This window comes from Fragaria vesca, linkage group LG2, assembly GCF_000184155.1.
Source record: "Fragaria vesca subsp. vesca linkage group LG2, FraVesHawaii_1.0, whole genome shotgun sequence".
NCBI classification, from domain to species: domain Eukaryota; kingdom Viridiplantae; phylum Streptophyta; class Magnoliopsida; order Rosales; family Rosaceae; genus Fragaria; species Fragaria vesca.
The window spans coordinates 11,911,255-11,926,882 of NC_020492.1; the positions used below are offsets into that span (position 1 = coordinate 11,911,255).

Sequence of the window (15,628 nt, forward strand, 5' to 3'; positions counted from 1 at the left end):
CCGGTCCAACCTATATCAACCCACTTCAAAAAATAAAAACACCCCGAAAAATAATACCCGAATAAAAATTACCTTTTACTAGCTAAAATTTACCATTTTTACCGTCGTCGTATTTTCCTCATACTAATAATCCTCCGCACATAATCGTCTCCGAAACCCCTCTAGGGACCAATTAAACTATTTACTCAATGATCGAGACGGTAAAATTCTTATTATAATCAGGCTAGTAAATAAGGTAAAAATATAAGGGTCGGGATGTGACAAAAGTCATCACCGACGACCTTTTCCTGACGAAAGCTTAGCCGACGAGCCTTCGTCGACTAAGATCTTAGCCGACGAATTAAGCTAACAGGCCAACGAAACTTTTTCGTCGGCTAAAGTGCTTGTCCTGGTAGTGGTAGCACAAATGAGGGGAAAGTTCAACCAAAATCAGCTCTAAACATGTCTTCGATTCAGTTCTTAGAAAATGCTTCTACATCAATGAAACCTGCACATATGACTTCTGCTCTCACAAAATGCTCCTCTTAATGCTGCATTAATGAAACCTGCACAATATAACTTCTGTAACTGTATTGTAATTAAGTTTCAATATCATTAACTCAAGCATATAATATCAAAACATAGATCTAGCCTCACTGAGGTTGTTGTGAAAGTGTAGGATCAGTAGTTAAAGTTGCAGTTGGTGCAAGATTCAGCCTTGTAGTTGAGTAATTTGAATTCTACAAAATATAGAACTCGTTTAGTTTCAATATAGCCAATTAAAATGTATGACTGTACTAATATTTCAAATATACATATACCTGGTTTGAAAAAGGCATTTGACCATAACTAACATATGAATGAGGATGCCCAAAAGGCCAACTTAACATTCGCTAAAAGAGAATTACATGTATGAATACTAAGTCTGTAATACATAAAGACACATACATATAAAGCTTCAGAATGCATACCTGATTATAAAATGGGGTGTTAGGTACTCCAAACTGATTACTGAATGTTGGGGTGTCAGGTACTCCAAACTGATTATTATTGAATGTAGACACATCAGTTGGAGCTTTTGGATCATTGTTTTCTTGGTTTTCTTGTTCTGCATCAGTAAAAATTTAAGCAATATAAATTTCACTGAAGAAGAACATATCAATATAAGTTTACTTAAGAAATATATAAAATATATATGTACCTTTTGTTCTCTTCTTCCTTTGGTTTGTCTCTATCACATCTTTGATTCTATTATTTTTTATTCCCTTAGTCTTTGCATTTGGTGGGTTCAAAACTAGTGTCTCATTACCAGAAATGCTACAGCCAGACTCGGCACCAAAATTCTTTAGATTTTCCAACATGTAAAGAGTATCCTTGTCTTTTTCAAGACGCTTCATTGCCTCTGTTAACAGGTCCTTGACAATTTTAGTACTTGAACTAGTCAATGAGGCTATGTCATACACATTATTTCCTTCATGCATCAATTCGCTGAGGTGCAACACTCTAGCAGTCTTTAAGTTCTCACTTGTTCCTCCACTTGTGTCACTGTTGACCACTACCCCTTTCTTTGTTTCTTTAGTCCACCTCTTCAATACATACTGAGTTGGTAAAGTGGTGATATTATTTATATCAAACACCTTCGAGCATGACGACACAAGATCCCAAGAGACTGAAATGACTTACAAGAACAAGATATGCTCAAGGATGTAGAGTTGTATTCAATCTTGTGCACACTTTCACGACCATCTTCAATTGCTTTATATACATAAACCTGATTCTTGCTAGAAACTTCTTTTAGTCTAACTCCCATACAACTATAGAATTCTGTTTCAAAAAACTGAAAAATTTTGTTAGTATAAACCTTGGCAGCACTGCTTAACATCTTAGTCCATACTTTTGGACGATGTGCACCATTTTTGCTACGGTAGTCATCTTCTAACTCTGTTAAACGCGTCTCTTCAATCTTTTTCTCATAGTGATGAACAAATTTAATAAGCTCCATTGTGTGTGTAGAAATTCCTTGGAACACATTGTTTGTACTTTCACTCCTTTGAGTAGATCTAATCCTTGCCGAAAAAGTGTCCAAATTAAATGCTGCACGCCACTTTTGTCGGAGAGAATACAACTTTGCTAGCCAAGGATTATTTCCGAGATTTTATTTACCAATCAAGTTATCCCATGAAACCGGAAATTCAATTTCAGAACTGCATCCATGTAAACAATGGTTGAATTGCTTCTTGAACTCTGGATTACCAAGATAACTACCAATTTTCTTTCCGGCATTCTTGCCAATATGCCAAGTGCACAATCGATGGGATGCACCTGGAAACACTATTTTAACTGCCTTTGCCATTGCTTTATCTTCATCTGTGAAAATAGATTTTGGTGCTTTATTTCCCATCGACTCCAAAAAAGACTCGAACAACCAAACAAAAGACTCCATAGTCTCATCTAATAGAAATGCACATCCAAACACAACATTTCTCCAATGATGATTAACTCCAACTATTGGAGCACAAATCAGATCATACTTATTTGTACGAAATGTTGTATCAAAGCATATAACATCACCAAAACAATCATAATCTGACTTTGCTCTACTATCCCTCCAAAAGAAATTTATCATTCGGCTATATTGGTCCAATTGCATTGAGTAGAAAAAGTTAGGGTCCTCACCTTGTTTGCGCTTAAAGTGATTCAGCAAGCTTTGTGCATCACCTGCTTCCACCATTTCATTCTTTTTTTTTGCAAGTAGTTGTAGACTTCATTTGCTATGTAAAAAAATGCTTTTGTTTCTCCTCTTCTTGCATCTTTCATGGAAGTAAAAACTTGTCCACAAGCATCTGTTACTTTTCGCCCTGATCTCAAAAATTGCCTTTCTTCGGGCTTTGCAAGCTCATGGTTATGATCTGAATTGATATGTGGTATTGTCCATATCCCATCTTTCACAGAAAATGATATCATAGCCTTGCAAGCGACTCTTGTTTCCAACTTCTTGTGTTTGGTTGGTTCAAACACATCTTGCTCTTGTGCAAACTCTGCCTTTGAACATACAAACTCTCGTAGCCGGATGTTATTTGATGTATCTCTTCTAATATGTGATTTACGAACACTAAAACCCTTCCTCAAAGCATAGGTATTATATAAATTGTAAGCCTCCTCATCTGAGTGTACTTGAGTTCCAACTTTGAGTTCTTCATCGTCTTCAATTATTTCCTCCATTCTTTCACAAGCCAATTTAACTCTGTAAAACACAAAAAAGTTTAAGCAAATTTTTAGTCAATTGCATAGGACTTTTAAGTATCAATGATCATTAGTTAATGAGAAAATCTATTAGATTAGAAAAACCAATCGTACAAACACCAAATCACACAGTGATTGAATAATCAAAATCTAAAGGATCAGTTTAAGTATCAGTTTATATACAACCACTTTTAAGTATTGGTTTATATACAACGTCTTCATTACTCATCTCTGCGTCAAGTTCACACAGAGGATCATGACAAATCCAAAACAATCGAACGCAAATACTCATAAGAAAAGCAAAGAAATATGATAATACTAACCTGAATCAAATTGCTTATCGAGATGATCTTGTATTGATTAAATTGAGCAAGCATGAGAACGAGCTAACAGGTCGAGAAAGACTGGTTTTGGTGAATCTGGAAATTGATTATCAGTAATGAGGAGACCCTAATTTGAAAATTGAGTGGGAGGAATGAGGAGTCATCCTCTGTTTGTTCTTCCTCGTATTAGAAAAACACTTAGAAATCCTAATTTAGCTAAAACTCGGCGGGATAGTTGAAATTCAACTGAAAATTGGAGCCATTTTCTCAGCTTGCTGGCGTGGAAAAAAATGATGACATGTTAGTTGCTGATTGGCCGGTGACACAAGCCAGCTGGTGCGGCTGTTGCACGCAAGATTTTCTCATGGTTAGGACTCGGGAGCAACCAACAAAACTTTGTGCGAGTACCAAGTAGGCTGATATCATTCACAACTTGACATGAAGGTTGAAGAAGCAAGAAGCACAAACTTCAATCTGCATTCTCTCACTTGTGCCGGCCCATTTCGCCCAAACCCAACAGCGGACCCGACCCGCCAAACTGAGTTTCTTCTTCTTCGTAGCGACTCTGTCTTTCTCTCATTTTATTTTCAGTCCCAGCTGTTCTCCATGGATTCGCAGACCCAGAACACGTCGTTGCAGAGGCTTCAAAATGTCGAGAAGGTAAGGATTTCAATTACGGAAGTCAAATCTCTTTGCTTTATTAATAGATTAATTGAGTTTTTGGGTAAATTTTGACAGAGAATCGTGAAGGTTTTGGAGCTGGCCGGAAGTGTGATGGACGAACTCGCAAACCCTACTGGTCCCAGAAGGGAGTCCATCAACAACCATGTCCGCGAGTTCATGCAATTGATCAAGGTACCACTCAAAACCCTAGAATTCAATTCTGAGGAAATTTGGGGTTTATCAAAAATTGGAAACTTTAGCACTAGGGTTTGAGGATCAAAAGAGATTGTGCTTCTGATGGAATCTGAGATGCATGATTGAAAAAGTCTAGAGAACTCTTTTCTAATTTTACATTTGTATTATTAGGGAGTTAGAGTATTAGGGGGGAAAGTGTGAGGAACCTTTACACTGGGTGAGTTGTTTAAGTGCCGGTTGGATTATTCAGTTATGGTTTTGGCTTCTTTTCTGAAATGGGGGTGAGGATTTAGGATATTTGTTTGATCTGTGAATCAGGATATTCAAATGGCACTGCGGGATGAAATCAAGAGTGCGTGTGATTACCGTCCGTTTGAGAAGTGTGATTACAGCGCAAGAATAGCTAATGAGATCTGTTGCAAGAAACTGGAACATGTCATGTCACAGTTGGATGGAATGAAGGAAACAATAGATGATTATCATACTGCTGTTTGAAGATGCGTGGTAGGCAATGTAAGATGTTGAGAGTTCCAACCATCAGGTTTCTCCCCACAAAGGATTCATAAGAAATTAAGAGTATCTGGTTTACTATTGTCAGTAGACGTACTTGATTAGCTTAATATTAGATAGCTTGTTGGATTTAATCCTCTTTAGTCTGGTGTTTGTGAGGTTGAGGTCAAGTAGGTCGATACCTGATAGTCAGTGTGTGACGTTGTGTAGTCTTCATAATTGGGTAGGAGTTATGAGGTTGTAATGTTTTCCCGTCTTTCATTTTTTTCCCTCCTGTAATGATCTTATGATAGAAGTAAAAGGTTTTTTCTCACCAGTTTGTTTTGTTTTTGCACTTTCTTTCTTCATCTTATGTTTTCAACCATTAGTATTTAGCAAGCAAACCACTTTACTTGGAGGTGTCCAAGCTGTTTCCATATAACTTGGAGGCATCCAGTAGCCAAGTTATACGAAAAATGCCATAAACAAAGCTTAGAGCAGGACATACTATTGTTGCAAAAAGTAGTCTTTTGATCAAACTGCACTAGCTATATCCTCAGTCTCACTGTAGGATCGTTAGGTGCCATATAATGTTCTGATTATGGTAAGAAAAATGTTATCTGGCCATATCATGTTGTGATTATATTGTCCAGGGTTCATGTTGAATACCAGATTGCCAGAACTTAAATCCAATCTAATGAATGATACCTTAACACTCTCCTCTTGTTTAAGAACTAAAATCTAAAATTAGTTTTAACCCTACCTGTTTCTTATGTGTTTAGCAGACTGTGGTAAGAGAATCGATAACTTTCTTTTTATTGCATTTGAGTCGTGTTGAAATTAGCATCCCTCTTTTGTTTCAAAAGGCTATTCCTTGGGTTGCAGATTGGGCTGTCCCACTCCTTTTTGTAGTTTAGTTTTAGCAGTCATTGGACACTTACCTGCCCTTGTAGTGTTTATAACCTCAAAGCTTTGATCTGTTTTTCAGATGAATGAAGACAGACTTCATAATGCCAAATAGTTCAAGTTGTAAAATCACCCAACGGCACACCTTAAGATTTCGTAATGTCTAATTGTTGTAATGGATGCTGCAAAATAATATGTTTTACTTTGTAGTCCATTTTATTGCTGATTTAGTACAATAAGAGCATCTTTAGCAATGCTAGCCATTTTTAAGTTAAAATTTTAATCAAAACAGCTAAAATGTCATTTTGGCTAGCCACTTTAAAAATACGTCTACATCAATGCTCTCTATTTTAGCTAGTATTAAATTAATATTATTCTTGAAATGGAAATTAAATAGTTTAAATGTATTTATGTATTACACAAAATATCGTAAAATGAATGTATTAAATTATAGAGAGTCTCGTCTAAGTCATCTCATAGCTAGCGAGATTGCTAAAAGTTATAATAGCTAAATTTTGGTTAGTCTGCTGGAGCTCCAAAAATATCCAAAAAAGCTAAACACGCTCTCTAAAATAGTTAAGGAGCTAAAGTAGAGTGCTAAAGATGCTCTAACCACAGTATCATATCATGCTCCGGAGCTTCTAACTACTATGGCATTATATACAAAATGGCATTATTTTCTAGAGTATATATAAACAGCCTACTACACCTGAAGCTGAAATAACATAATTATCACCCGGTAATACTCCCATTCCACGTACTTATTCCTATATCCTGAAATGATGAATTTGGATGTTTTCAACGTTGAGTTTCTTGAAATTACTCAGCTTTCTGTGAGTCATAAACTTGCCCCAGCTGTATGGCCTATACTTGGCCGGATTTTGTTCATTGATCAGCTCTTCCAGGGGCCTTGTTACGGTGTAGTGTGATGGCTCAAGGAAGTAGGGGATAGAAAACCTTTCCTTCTTTGAATTCACCATCACCCTGTGTTCTGTACTTTCATATCTCTCATTGCTCCAAACCTGCACAAAAATCTAAATCATGAAATAAACAAGAACAATCCATAGACGAGTTAATATATCTTGATCGTGATTCTAATTTAAGTGTGCTAAAAGAAATTCCAAATTGTTCTGAACATGGTCAGTTAATATGACTTATGAAGAGTGGAACCTGAAGAGTGTCACCAAGATTGATGATATAAGCATTTGGGGTGGGATTTACCCTAACCCACTCTCCATCTGTTTTTCTCTTCACTTCTAATCCTCCAACATCATCTTGAGCTAGCACAGTTAGAGCGCCACCATCCTTATGGCGACCAACACCAAGAGCCAACTCTGGAGATGGGCAAGGCGGATAGTGATTGAGTCTGATACGAGTGGTTTGGTCTTTGAAGTAGCCTTTGAACCTGTCTTCTGGCAATCCCAGACTTAAGGCAACAAGTCCCATCAACTTTAGAGCTAGCTTTTCAACTTCTCCAGCATATTCTTGACATGTTTCCCTGGTCATGGCAGTCTATTAGATTATATAAATCAGGCTCATATTATTTGTTTAGCCTATCATGCATTGGATCCTTGACAAACAATTAAGTTTCCAAGAGCTACTGTTTTTGCCTGATACACATTTTATCTCCGAGGTGAAGTATATGATGCAAGCTTTGTGTAATTAGACTTTGATAAGCTTCTAACCATGTTGCTTCAAGGTGAAAATTATACCACAGATTTTAACCATTTTTGTTTTATTTTACTTTAATGTTATCATTAGTTAACTGTATCTATTTATATACTATTCTTGGTGATCATTGAATTACCTCATTTCTGGAGGATGCTCAGGCCATTGATTAGTCCACTCAGTCTCTTTGTCAACCTCAGGATCAGGTGAAGCTGGGACTAAAGTAGGGTCTTCCACATCAAAATCAAACACCTCCTTCCAGTCCCGAATATTCTTGGTGTTCTCTGTGTCAAAGTACCCTAACACATTGTTCAGGTCTCTCCTGATCTTCCTCTTATCCTCCAAAGGCAAAGCAAAGAACTTCTTAGCAGCAGCCTCAATCTTTTGGAGCTTATCCAATGACACCCCATGGTTGATCACTTGGAAGAACCCCCATTCCTTGCATGCACTGCCTACTTCTCTAACAATTTATGCTCTAGCTTCTGGGTCAGGACTGGAGTTTGGATAGTTAATTGCAGAGAGGTCAATTAATGGTATCCCTTCAGCTTCGATATTGGAGAGTTTGGGCCTGTGTTCAGGGTCTTGCATGAAAGCTGGGTCAACTTCTCCCATGGCTGGTGAGTAAGAAATGATGTCTTTGTCTATGAAAAGCTTGTGGAAGAAACAGGAATGATCGATTGGCTTTATAATGTGAGAAACTTTAGTTTGGGCGGCAGATGTTGATGCCTTTTGGTGCGGCAGATAGTAATCACTACAACTAGTAATGCTCGGTTGGCCTCATCACTAGCCAATTAATCAGTGACCAGGTACACAACTCATTCTCTCTCTTTATGAGCTCATTACAAAGATTTTTTGTCTGTTACATCATTTTAAATTACATTGATGGAACCAAATCACCTGCACATTTGTCTTCATCTTGTTAATGTAGTTCAAACTAAAATGTATGACAGAGAAATCTATGACTATTTCTTACTTCACTGGAAATCTTTTCATAGTTTGTTATTCTGGTTTCTTGTTCTGCTAATAAATCATCTGATTTGTTTATTAAATCATGTTAGATATCTAATTCGACTTTTTTGGCATTACTAATATGAACCTGTGCAGGTTAACCCACATATTTTGAGAACTGAAGTTGATTAGAATTCTTCTATTATTAACCCGAACTGTTTGCTGACCATTCCATTAATCAACAAAATTTTAGTGGATCTGTACTTTGTTTTCCTGAAATTATTTTCCCTATTTTCTCTTACCACCTTTGAGAGTAACTAGCTGTAGTTACTGACTGCACTAGTGCACCCTTTTGACACTCTCTACCTCATATTTTCAAAGTTTTTTTTGTTCTCTGCTTTTCCAGAAGATAAGAGATATTTCCTATCTTCTATTTTTGTATAATCATTTAGTTGCAGTGTTGCACAAATCAACTTAATAATGTCTAATAAGTTGGAATAGATAGTCTAAAAATGGTTCTTTTAAATGTGTATAAAGCTTTCAGCAAAGGCATGGCTTTGTAGTCCATGTTATTGGCTTATTGCTAATCCCACACACAAAACAGACCATGTTTCCAAAGTTTCTTGCTACCTTGTCCAGAAACACATCATTTTCTGGACTTGATACACCGCATGGTATGAACAGGAAGCTAAAATAACATTATCATCACTCTAAAACTTGAAATCATATATTTGAATGTTGTCAACACCAAGCTTCTTGAAATTACTGAGCCTTCTGTGTGTCATAAACTTTCCCCAGCTGTAGGGCCTGTACTTGGCAGGGTTTTGCTCATCGATCAGCTCGTCCACAGGTTTCACCAGTGTGTAATGTGCTGGATTGAAGAAGAAAGGAATGGAAAACCTTTCCTTCTCTGCGTTCACCATCACCCTGTGCTCAACACTTTCATATCTATCATTGCTCCAAACCTGGATAACCATATCCATTTGTTACTTGAAACTCAAAAACACAGATTATAGAACATATTTCAAATAGTAACTGTTATTGGAGAAGTTACTATGATCAATTTGCAATAATTAACACAGCAAGTTGGTGTGAAGCTTGATGAGTGATACCTGCATAACATCACCAACGTTGATGATATAGGCATTAGGTGTAGGCTTAACCCGAATCCACTCTCCATCTGTTTTTCTCTTCACTTCCAATCCACCAACCTCATCTTGAGCTAGCACAGTTAAAGCTCCACCATCCTTGTGGTGACCAACACCAAGAGCCAACTGAGGGGAAGGGCAAGGAGGATAGTGGTTGAGTCTGATACGAGTGCTTTGGTCTTTGAAGTAACTGTTGAACCTGTGTTCCGGCAAGCCTAGGCTCCTGGCTACAAGTCCTAGCAACTTTAGAGCTAGCTTTTCTACTTCCCGACTGTGTTCTTCACACACCTCCCTGGCATGGCATTCTATTAGATCATGTTGAAGTTTGAAATATGAGTTTAGTAATCATCAACTTACCTTAGTTCCACAGGATACTCAGGCCATTGGTTAGTCCATGTTGCCTCTTCTTTATCCTCGGGGTCAGGTGACGCTGGGACTAAAGTAGTCTCTTCCATTGTAAAATCAAACACCTCCTTCCAGTCTCGGACATTCTTGGTGCTCTCGGTGTCAAAGTACCCCAAAGCGTTTCTTTCATCTCTCCTGATCTTCCTCTTATCCTCCAAAGGCTGATCAAAGAACTTCCTAGCTGCTGCTTGAATCCTTTGGAGCTTCTCCAATGGCACCCCATGGTTGATTACTTGGAAGAACCCCCACTCCTTGCATGCATTGCCTATTTCTTTAACAACTCCTTCAATGGCTTTGGGATCATATATGTAATCTTGTGAGGTTACTGGAGAGAGATCAATTGATGGTATGCCTTCGGCCTCGGTGACGGAGAGTTTTGGCCTGTGCTGTGGGTCTTGGATGAAAGCAGGATCAACCTCTCCCATGGCTGCTGATCTTGATCTGTGACAAGATAAGCTGGTCAGCTAGTTGATGCCAAAATAAAGGCTGGTTTGTAATGTGGGTGGTTCAACATGTTGTCTTGAACCTGGACAGCTTTTTGTTAATTGTTGGATAAAGATTATCAATCGGTGCACGGTTTTGTTTTGGAAGGTTGTGATTCATATGACGTTTGTGCTTGCATAAGTTGTCATTTTCTTTTTGTTGAATAAGCATAAGTTGTCATTTTCAGCAAACAAAAAGATTGCCATTTTCTGTATTTTCTAAAAAGTACCAAAGGATCCGATTTTCATGTTATTTATGTGTTTATATGAAGAAATAAAATTCTGCACCGAGTTGTATATAGAAGTTTATCGCTTCCCCTTTCTTGTGCATCAGGCCTGTCCTCAGCTATTGTCTTTGCTCTGGAAGCAATTGACCATACCATGAATAGTTTTTGTAATTTTTGTCCTTCTTTATCTTTTCAGAGAAGTAAGACATGCTTCATAACTCATAATGCTATGAGAGTTCATTTTTATAAGATTACTCAGTAGCTAGTACACTATTGATTGCAATGGCTAGTGCTCGACAGGATTATCTAGAATATGGCCTTAAATTTGGATACAATAAATATGTTTGTAGTCATTTTATTTCTGAGATCGTACAATAATCACACCACGTCTGTGAAGTTTCTTATGACTACACTATACAACATGACATTATTTTCTACATTGATAATATACTTCTTCCATTGTTATCACTCGGTGAAAACATTGTTCAGGAAGCTGAAATAACATATTTTTCACTTCAATAAACGCCCAACTCGCTTATCCTGAAACCTTGAAATGATAAATTTGGATGTTTTCGGCTTTGAGTTTCTTGAAATTACTAAGCTTTCTGAGAGTCAGAAACTTGCCCCAGCTATAGGGGGTGTACTTGGCAGGGTTTTGTTTATTAGTGAGCTCCTCCAAAGGCTTCACTTCAGTATAGTGTGCTGGGTTGAGAAAGAAGGGAACAGAAAACCTTTCCTTCTCTGAGTTAACCATCACCCTATGTTCCACACTCTCATATTCATCATTGCTCCATACCTGCATAAACATATCCCTCTGTAATCAGATACCTGCAGAGTCATAGACTATACGATGTAGATACTGTAAAAGACCTGCACAAACCAGTTCTTGACATATCTTCAAGTTATTGTTCACAGGTCATTTTGCAGATATTTTACTTAATATGTATGTTCTTTTGGTTCCTTTCAAGCTTCCAATTACTCTGTATTTTTCCATGGTATTGTAAATGCTCCATTGTTCTGATATCTAAATTGCTACTATGTTTGGCCTTAGGATCTTAGGCTAAGCTATTGTGAGTGGGAAAGGGAGCTGCAGTACTAAATATTAAGACAATTTCATATTGGTTTGAAGTTTGGATAAATCAAAGTAGAATGAAGTTTGAAGTTAGTTACCTGAATAACGTCACCAACATTGATGATATAGGCATTTGGTGTAGGTCTAACACGAATCCACTCTCCATCTGTTTTTCGCTTCACCTCCAATCCTCCAACCTCATCTTGAGCTAGCACGGTTAAGGCACCACCATCCTTGTGTCGACCAACACCGAGTGCTAACTCAGGCGAAGGGCAAGGTGGATAGTGATTGAGTCTAATAAAACTGGTTTGGTCTTTGAAGTAACCTTTGAACCTGTCTTCTGGCAAGCCTAGGCTCAAGGCAATTAGTCCCATCAACTTTAGAGATAGCTTTTCTACTTCTTGAGAATAATCTTCCATCACCTCCCTGATCAAACCAGAATATCAATAGAGAAAGCTTAAGCATAGATTTCTTATGGGGTATACCTAAAATTATATGACATGGAGTTTATATACAATTATACATCATAAACAATTCATCTAGTTACGTACCTTAATTCAGGAGGGTTCTCAGGCCATTGATTAAACCACTGCGTCTCCTCCTTGTCATCAGGTTCAGTCGAGGAGGGGACTAATGTAGGCTCCTCCACAAGGAAATCATACACCTCTTTCCAGTCTCTAACATTCTTCGTATGCTCAGTGTCATAGTAACCTACCACACATTTTTCATCCCTCCTAATCTTCCTCTTCTCCTCCAAAGGCTGAGCAAAGAACTTCCTCGCCGTAGTCTCAACCTTTTCGCGCATTTCCAGTGGCACTCCATGGTTGATCACTTGGAAGAAGCCCCAGTTCTTGCATGCATTGCCTATTTCTCTAACAAGTACTTCAATCGCTTTAGGGTCAGAAATGGAGTCTGCGGAGGTTAATGGAGAGAGGTCTATCAATGGTACGCCATCGGCTTCAATGATGGAGAGTTTAGGTCTGTGTTCAGGGTCTTGGATGAAAGCTGGATCAACTTCTCCCATGGTTGTTGGTCTGACAATCTAAGCTTGTAAAATACTGGTTGATGTTAATTAAAAGAAATGTTGGTTTTTATAGTTATGTGAGTGATCTCTTATCGTGAACCTGGACGGGTTTAGGTGATTGTTACAAAGTGCTGCACGGTTTGTTTTGAAGGGTTGTCATGAGACCTGTGACGTTTGTGCTTACCTCGATTATCCTTGAGCTAGAACAACATAATTGGGACTAATGGTGACTAATCACACTTTAGATGGTAATTAAAAATTCGAAGTGGAATTGAGATTGTATTAGCTTTGTTGTGGCCAAAGGAGACAAAACACAGCGATGCCACCAACGAATCAGAGTTCAAAACGATACCCCTTCCAACTCTTTTTCTGTCAAGATATTACGTGATGATAAAGATAGACACATAATATATGATCGGTCTGAAACTTTTGCAATGTGATTCATGCTACAATTATTTGATTTGTGTTAGTCTGTTGCACTCACTGTTTTTCATATTTGTGATGTATAACCTTAGCATGTGCATGAACATTTTTGACGATATGGTTTTGTTAAATTGGATCATCAGTTATAGTATACATGCTTGAATTGAATAATTCAATCGTCCAAGACTTAAACTTAGACAGTTGGTGGTGAGTGAAAGGATTTGAAGATGGAAGCAAAAGTTAAAGAAGGTTTATTAAAGAAAATTTTGAAGCCTGTGACCTGATCGATTACATACCACAGTAATCACAAGAAGCGAATTGAACTCTTATATACCAAGCAATGGCTGACATTTCACCCTAACATCTACTGTGGTAACCTGAAATGATGAATTTGGATATTCTCCACATCCAGTTTCTTGAAATCACTGCGGTTTCTCATAGCGAAAAACTTTCCCCAGTTGTATTCCCTGTATTTGGCAGGGTTGTCATCATTTAATAGCTCCTCCAAGGGCTTCACCATCACATGGTGAGCTGGGAAGAAGAAGAATGGAATTGAAAACCTTTCTTTCTCTGTATTCACTACTACTCTGTGCTCCACACTCTCATATTTGTCATTGCTCCAAACCTGCACAGATACCATTCACAAAGTAAACTCATATATTGTCATAAATTCGTTCATAACTTCTTGTTGTTGCACATGACCGGTAATTTGCAATAATATATATCAATCTCTTTCATGATTATGGATTACGGTTATTTTCTTTGCCAGATATCTTATTTCTATCATGCTATGCTGTCTGATTATAAATTCCACACCACGGAGTTTAACATGCTAATTCATCTACTCGATTGGCAGTGTTGCAACAGAACATAATAGCAGTCTATTTCACAGCATATCTAGGATGTTATGACTTATGATACTAGTCATTGGTCCAAATTTGAAAGTGAGGCAACACTACTTGTACGTTGCAAGTCTAAAAGCAAAGTGCATTTACCTCGTGTGTTTGTAATATCATTAGTCATGAGACATGATTAGAAATGTCATTGCACAGTTTGCACTGGAACTAAAATGTTCATGAGTGGTACCTGAACCATGTCACCAACATTGATGATATAGGCATTTGGGGTTGGTCTCACCGGAATCCATTCTGCATCTGATTTGCGTCTAACTTCCAGTCCTCCAACATCATCTTGGGCAAGGACGGTTAAGGCACCAGCATCCTTGTGCCGGCCAACGCCTAGAGCCAAGTGAGGAAAAGGACATGGAGGATAGTGATTGAATCTGATCAAGCTTGTTTGGTGTTCTTTAAAGAAGTCATTGAACTTGTTTTCTGGCTGACCTAAACTCAGAGCAATTAGTCCCAACAACTTATAAGCTAGCTTTTCAACTTCTCTAGCATACTCCTGGCATACCTCTCTGCTCAAGGTGAAGGCATAAGTTAGCAGCAACAAACATAAGCCTTCAGCAAACTACAAGGTCCTGTGTTCTAAGTAAGAATGTAAGATTAAGGACTATTAATTAGCAGAAATTTATCATTTGTGCATGAAATTAGAACTAACAATAAATGTGAGAGGACTCTAAGACAAACCAGTTTTGCTTGAATCCTAACATGTCTAAACTGAATTTCTGATGAATCAAGCATGGGAACAGCAGTTTGTAATGATCAAAAATGTTTTAGTCAATATGCTTTCTCTACAGTTCAGGTTCTTTTCAATTCAACTAAACCAATCCAAAGTTGGCCAACTTCATTGAAACATTTCTATAGCAAAGTATTTTATCCTAATGCTGGGATCCATTTAAAAGTAGCAAACAAGAAACAAAAAAAATCACCTGAATTCAGAAGGGTATTGAGGCCACTGATTAGTCAAAATCCTCAACTCCTTATCATCAGGCTCATGTGATGCTGGGAGCATAGTCATATCTTCCACCAAGAAATCAAAGACTTCCTTCCAATCCCTGACATTTTTGGTGTGCTCACCATCATGGTACCCCAAAGCATTCACCATGTCCCTCTTCACCTTCTTCTTTTCTTCAAGTGGTAACTCAAAGAATCTCTTACCAACCTCCTCCATCCTCTCAAACAATTCCAATGGCACCCCATGGTTTACAACTTGGAAAAATCCCCACTTTTGGCAGGCATGGCCTATTTCTGAGACAAGTTGTTTGGTATCACCATGACTGCTGCTCAAAACTGAGAGGTCTATTATGGGGATCTCGTCATCAACTAGGATGGTGGGTTTGAGCTTTGGCCTTTGATCAATGGCTTGGACAAAGGCTGGATCAACTTCTCCCATAGCTTAAGATTCAAGGACAGATTGTAGCTAGAATGTTGTATTTGTTGAAACTTGATGGTGGTTTTTGGTGGAAGGTGGGTGATGTTTGTTGTAATATAATGTCTTTTGGATTTATCTGCATATGATTTTGTCCTTGCA

General features: G+C 37.9%; 4 protein-coding genes and 1 pseudogene across 5 annotated transcripts; 1 reads left to right on the plus strand and 4 right to left on the minus strand.

Annotated features, from left to right (window-relative positions):
* Positions 1-3,943: 3,943 nt before the first annotated feature.
* Positions 3,944-5,228, plus strand: LOC101312790 (mediator of RNA polymerase II transcription subunit 11-like). The gene is made up of 3 exons (XM_004290300.1): positions 3,944-4,205; positions 4,284-4,400; positions 4,722-5,228. The coding sequence occupies exons 1-3, from the start codon at positions 3,984-3,986 to the stop codon at positions 4,896-4,898; spliced, it is 516 nt and encodes a 171-aa protein (XP_004290348.1). The 5' UTR covers positions 3,944-3,983; the 3' UTR covers positions 4,899-5,228.
* Positions 5,229-6,565: 1,337 nt separating this feature from the next.
* On the minus strand, positions 6,566-8,078 carry LOC101309599 (annotated as a pseudogene). Its single transcript, XR_183936.1, has 3 exons — positions 7,606-8,078; positions 6,969-7,296; positions 6,566-6,820 (listed from the first exon to the last, which is right to left on the minus strand). The product of XR_183936.1 is annotated as a feruloyl CoA ortho-hydroxylase 2-like (transcript).
* Positions 8,079-8,852: 774 nt separating this feature from the next.
* Positions 8,853-10,521, minus strand: LOC101308141 (feruloyl CoA ortho-hydroxylase 2-like). The gene is made up of 3 exons (XM_004290285.1): positions 9,920-10,521; positions 9,527-9,854; positions 8,853-9,379 (listed from the first exon to the last, which is right to left on the minus strand). The coding sequence occupies exons 1-3, from the start codon at positions 10,390-10,392 to the stop codon at positions 9,125-9,127; spliced, it is 1,056 nt and encodes a 351-aa protein (XP_004290333.1). The 5' UTR covers positions 10,393-10,521; the 3' UTR covers positions 8,853-9,124.
* A 394-nt stretch (positions 10,522-10,915) lies between these two features.
* LOC101308727 (gibberellin 20 oxidase 1-like) lies at positions 10,916-12,815 on the minus strand. The gene is made up of 3 exons (XM_004290287.1): positions 12,300-12,815; positions 11,847-12,174; positions 10,916-11,472 (listed from the first exon to the last, which is right to left on the minus strand). The coding sequence occupies exons 1-3, from the start codon at positions 12,770-12,772 to the stop codon at positions 11,212-11,214; spliced, it is 1,062 nt and encodes a 353-aa protein (XP_004290335.1). The 5' UTR covers positions 12,773-12,815; the 3' UTR covers positions 10,916-11,211.
* A 614-nt stretch (positions 12,816-13,429) lies between these two features.
* On the minus strand, positions 13,430-15,552 carry LOC101298384 (gibberellin 20 oxidase 1-like). Its single transcript, XM_004290331.1, has 3 exons — positions 15,027-15,552; positions 14,282-14,612; positions 13,430-13,820 (listed from the first exon to the last, which is right to left on the minus strand). Exons 1-3 carry the CDS (start codon positions 15,488-15,490, stop codon positions 13,560-13,562), a joined length of 1,056 nt encoding a protein of 351 aa, XP_004290379.1. The 5' UTR covers positions 15,491-15,552; the 3' UTR covers positions 13,430-13,559.
* Positions 15,553-15,628: the final 76 nt, after the last annotated feature.

Excerpts from the sequence above, each read along its gene's own strand:
- LOC101298384 (XM_004290331.1), bottom strand. The coding sequence starts at position 15,490 with ATGGGAGAAGTTGATCCAGCCTTTGTCCAAGCCATTGATCAAAGGCCA. Across the intron at positions 14,613-15,026 it reads CAATACCCTTCTGAATTCAG|AGAGGTATGCCAGGAGTATG; the intron begins GTGATTTTTTTT and ends CACCTTGAGCAG. Across the intron at positions 13,821-14,281 it reads ATGTTGGTGACATGGTTCAG|GTTTGGAGCAATGACAAATA; the intron begins GTACCACTCATG and ends GTATCTGTGCAG.
- LOC101312790 (XM_004290300.1), top strand. The coding sequence starts at position 3,984 with ATGAAGGTTGAAGAAGCAAGAAGCACAAACTTCAATCTGCATTCTCTC. Across the intron at positions 4,206-4,283 it reads GGCTTCAAAATGTCGAGAAG|AGAATCGTGAAGGTTTTGGA; the intron begins GTAAGGATTTCA and ends AAATTTTGACAG. Across the intron at positions 4,401-4,721 it reads AGTTCATGCAATTGATCAAG|GATATTCAAATGGCACTGCG; the intron begins GTACCACTCAAA and ends TCTGTGAATCAG.
- LOC101308727 (XM_004290287.1), bottom strand. The coding sequence starts at position 12,772 with ATGGGAGAAGTTGATCCAGCTTTCATCCAAGACCCTGAACACAGACCT. Across the intron at positions 12,175-12,299 it reads GAGAACCCTCCTGAATTAAG|GGAGGTGATGGAAGATTATT; the intron begins GTACGTAACTAG and ends TGGTTTGATCAG. Across the intron at positions 11,473-11,846 it reads ATGTTGGTGACGTTATTCAG|GTATGGAGCAATGATGAATA; the intron begins GTAACTAACTTC and ends ATGTTTATGCAG.
- LOC101308141 (XM_004290285.1), bottom strand. The coding sequence starts at position 10,392 with ATGGGAGAGGTTGATCCTGCTTTCATCCAAGACCCACAGCACAGGCCA. Across the intron at positions 9,855-9,919 it reads GAGTATCCTGTGGAACTAAG|GGAGGTGTGTGAAGAACACA; the intron begins GTAAGTTGATGA and ends ATGCCATGCCAG. Across the intron at positions 9,380-9,526 it reads ACGTTGGTGATGTTATGCAG|GTTTGGAGCAATGATAGATA; the intron begins GTATCACTCATC and ends ATGGTTATCCAG.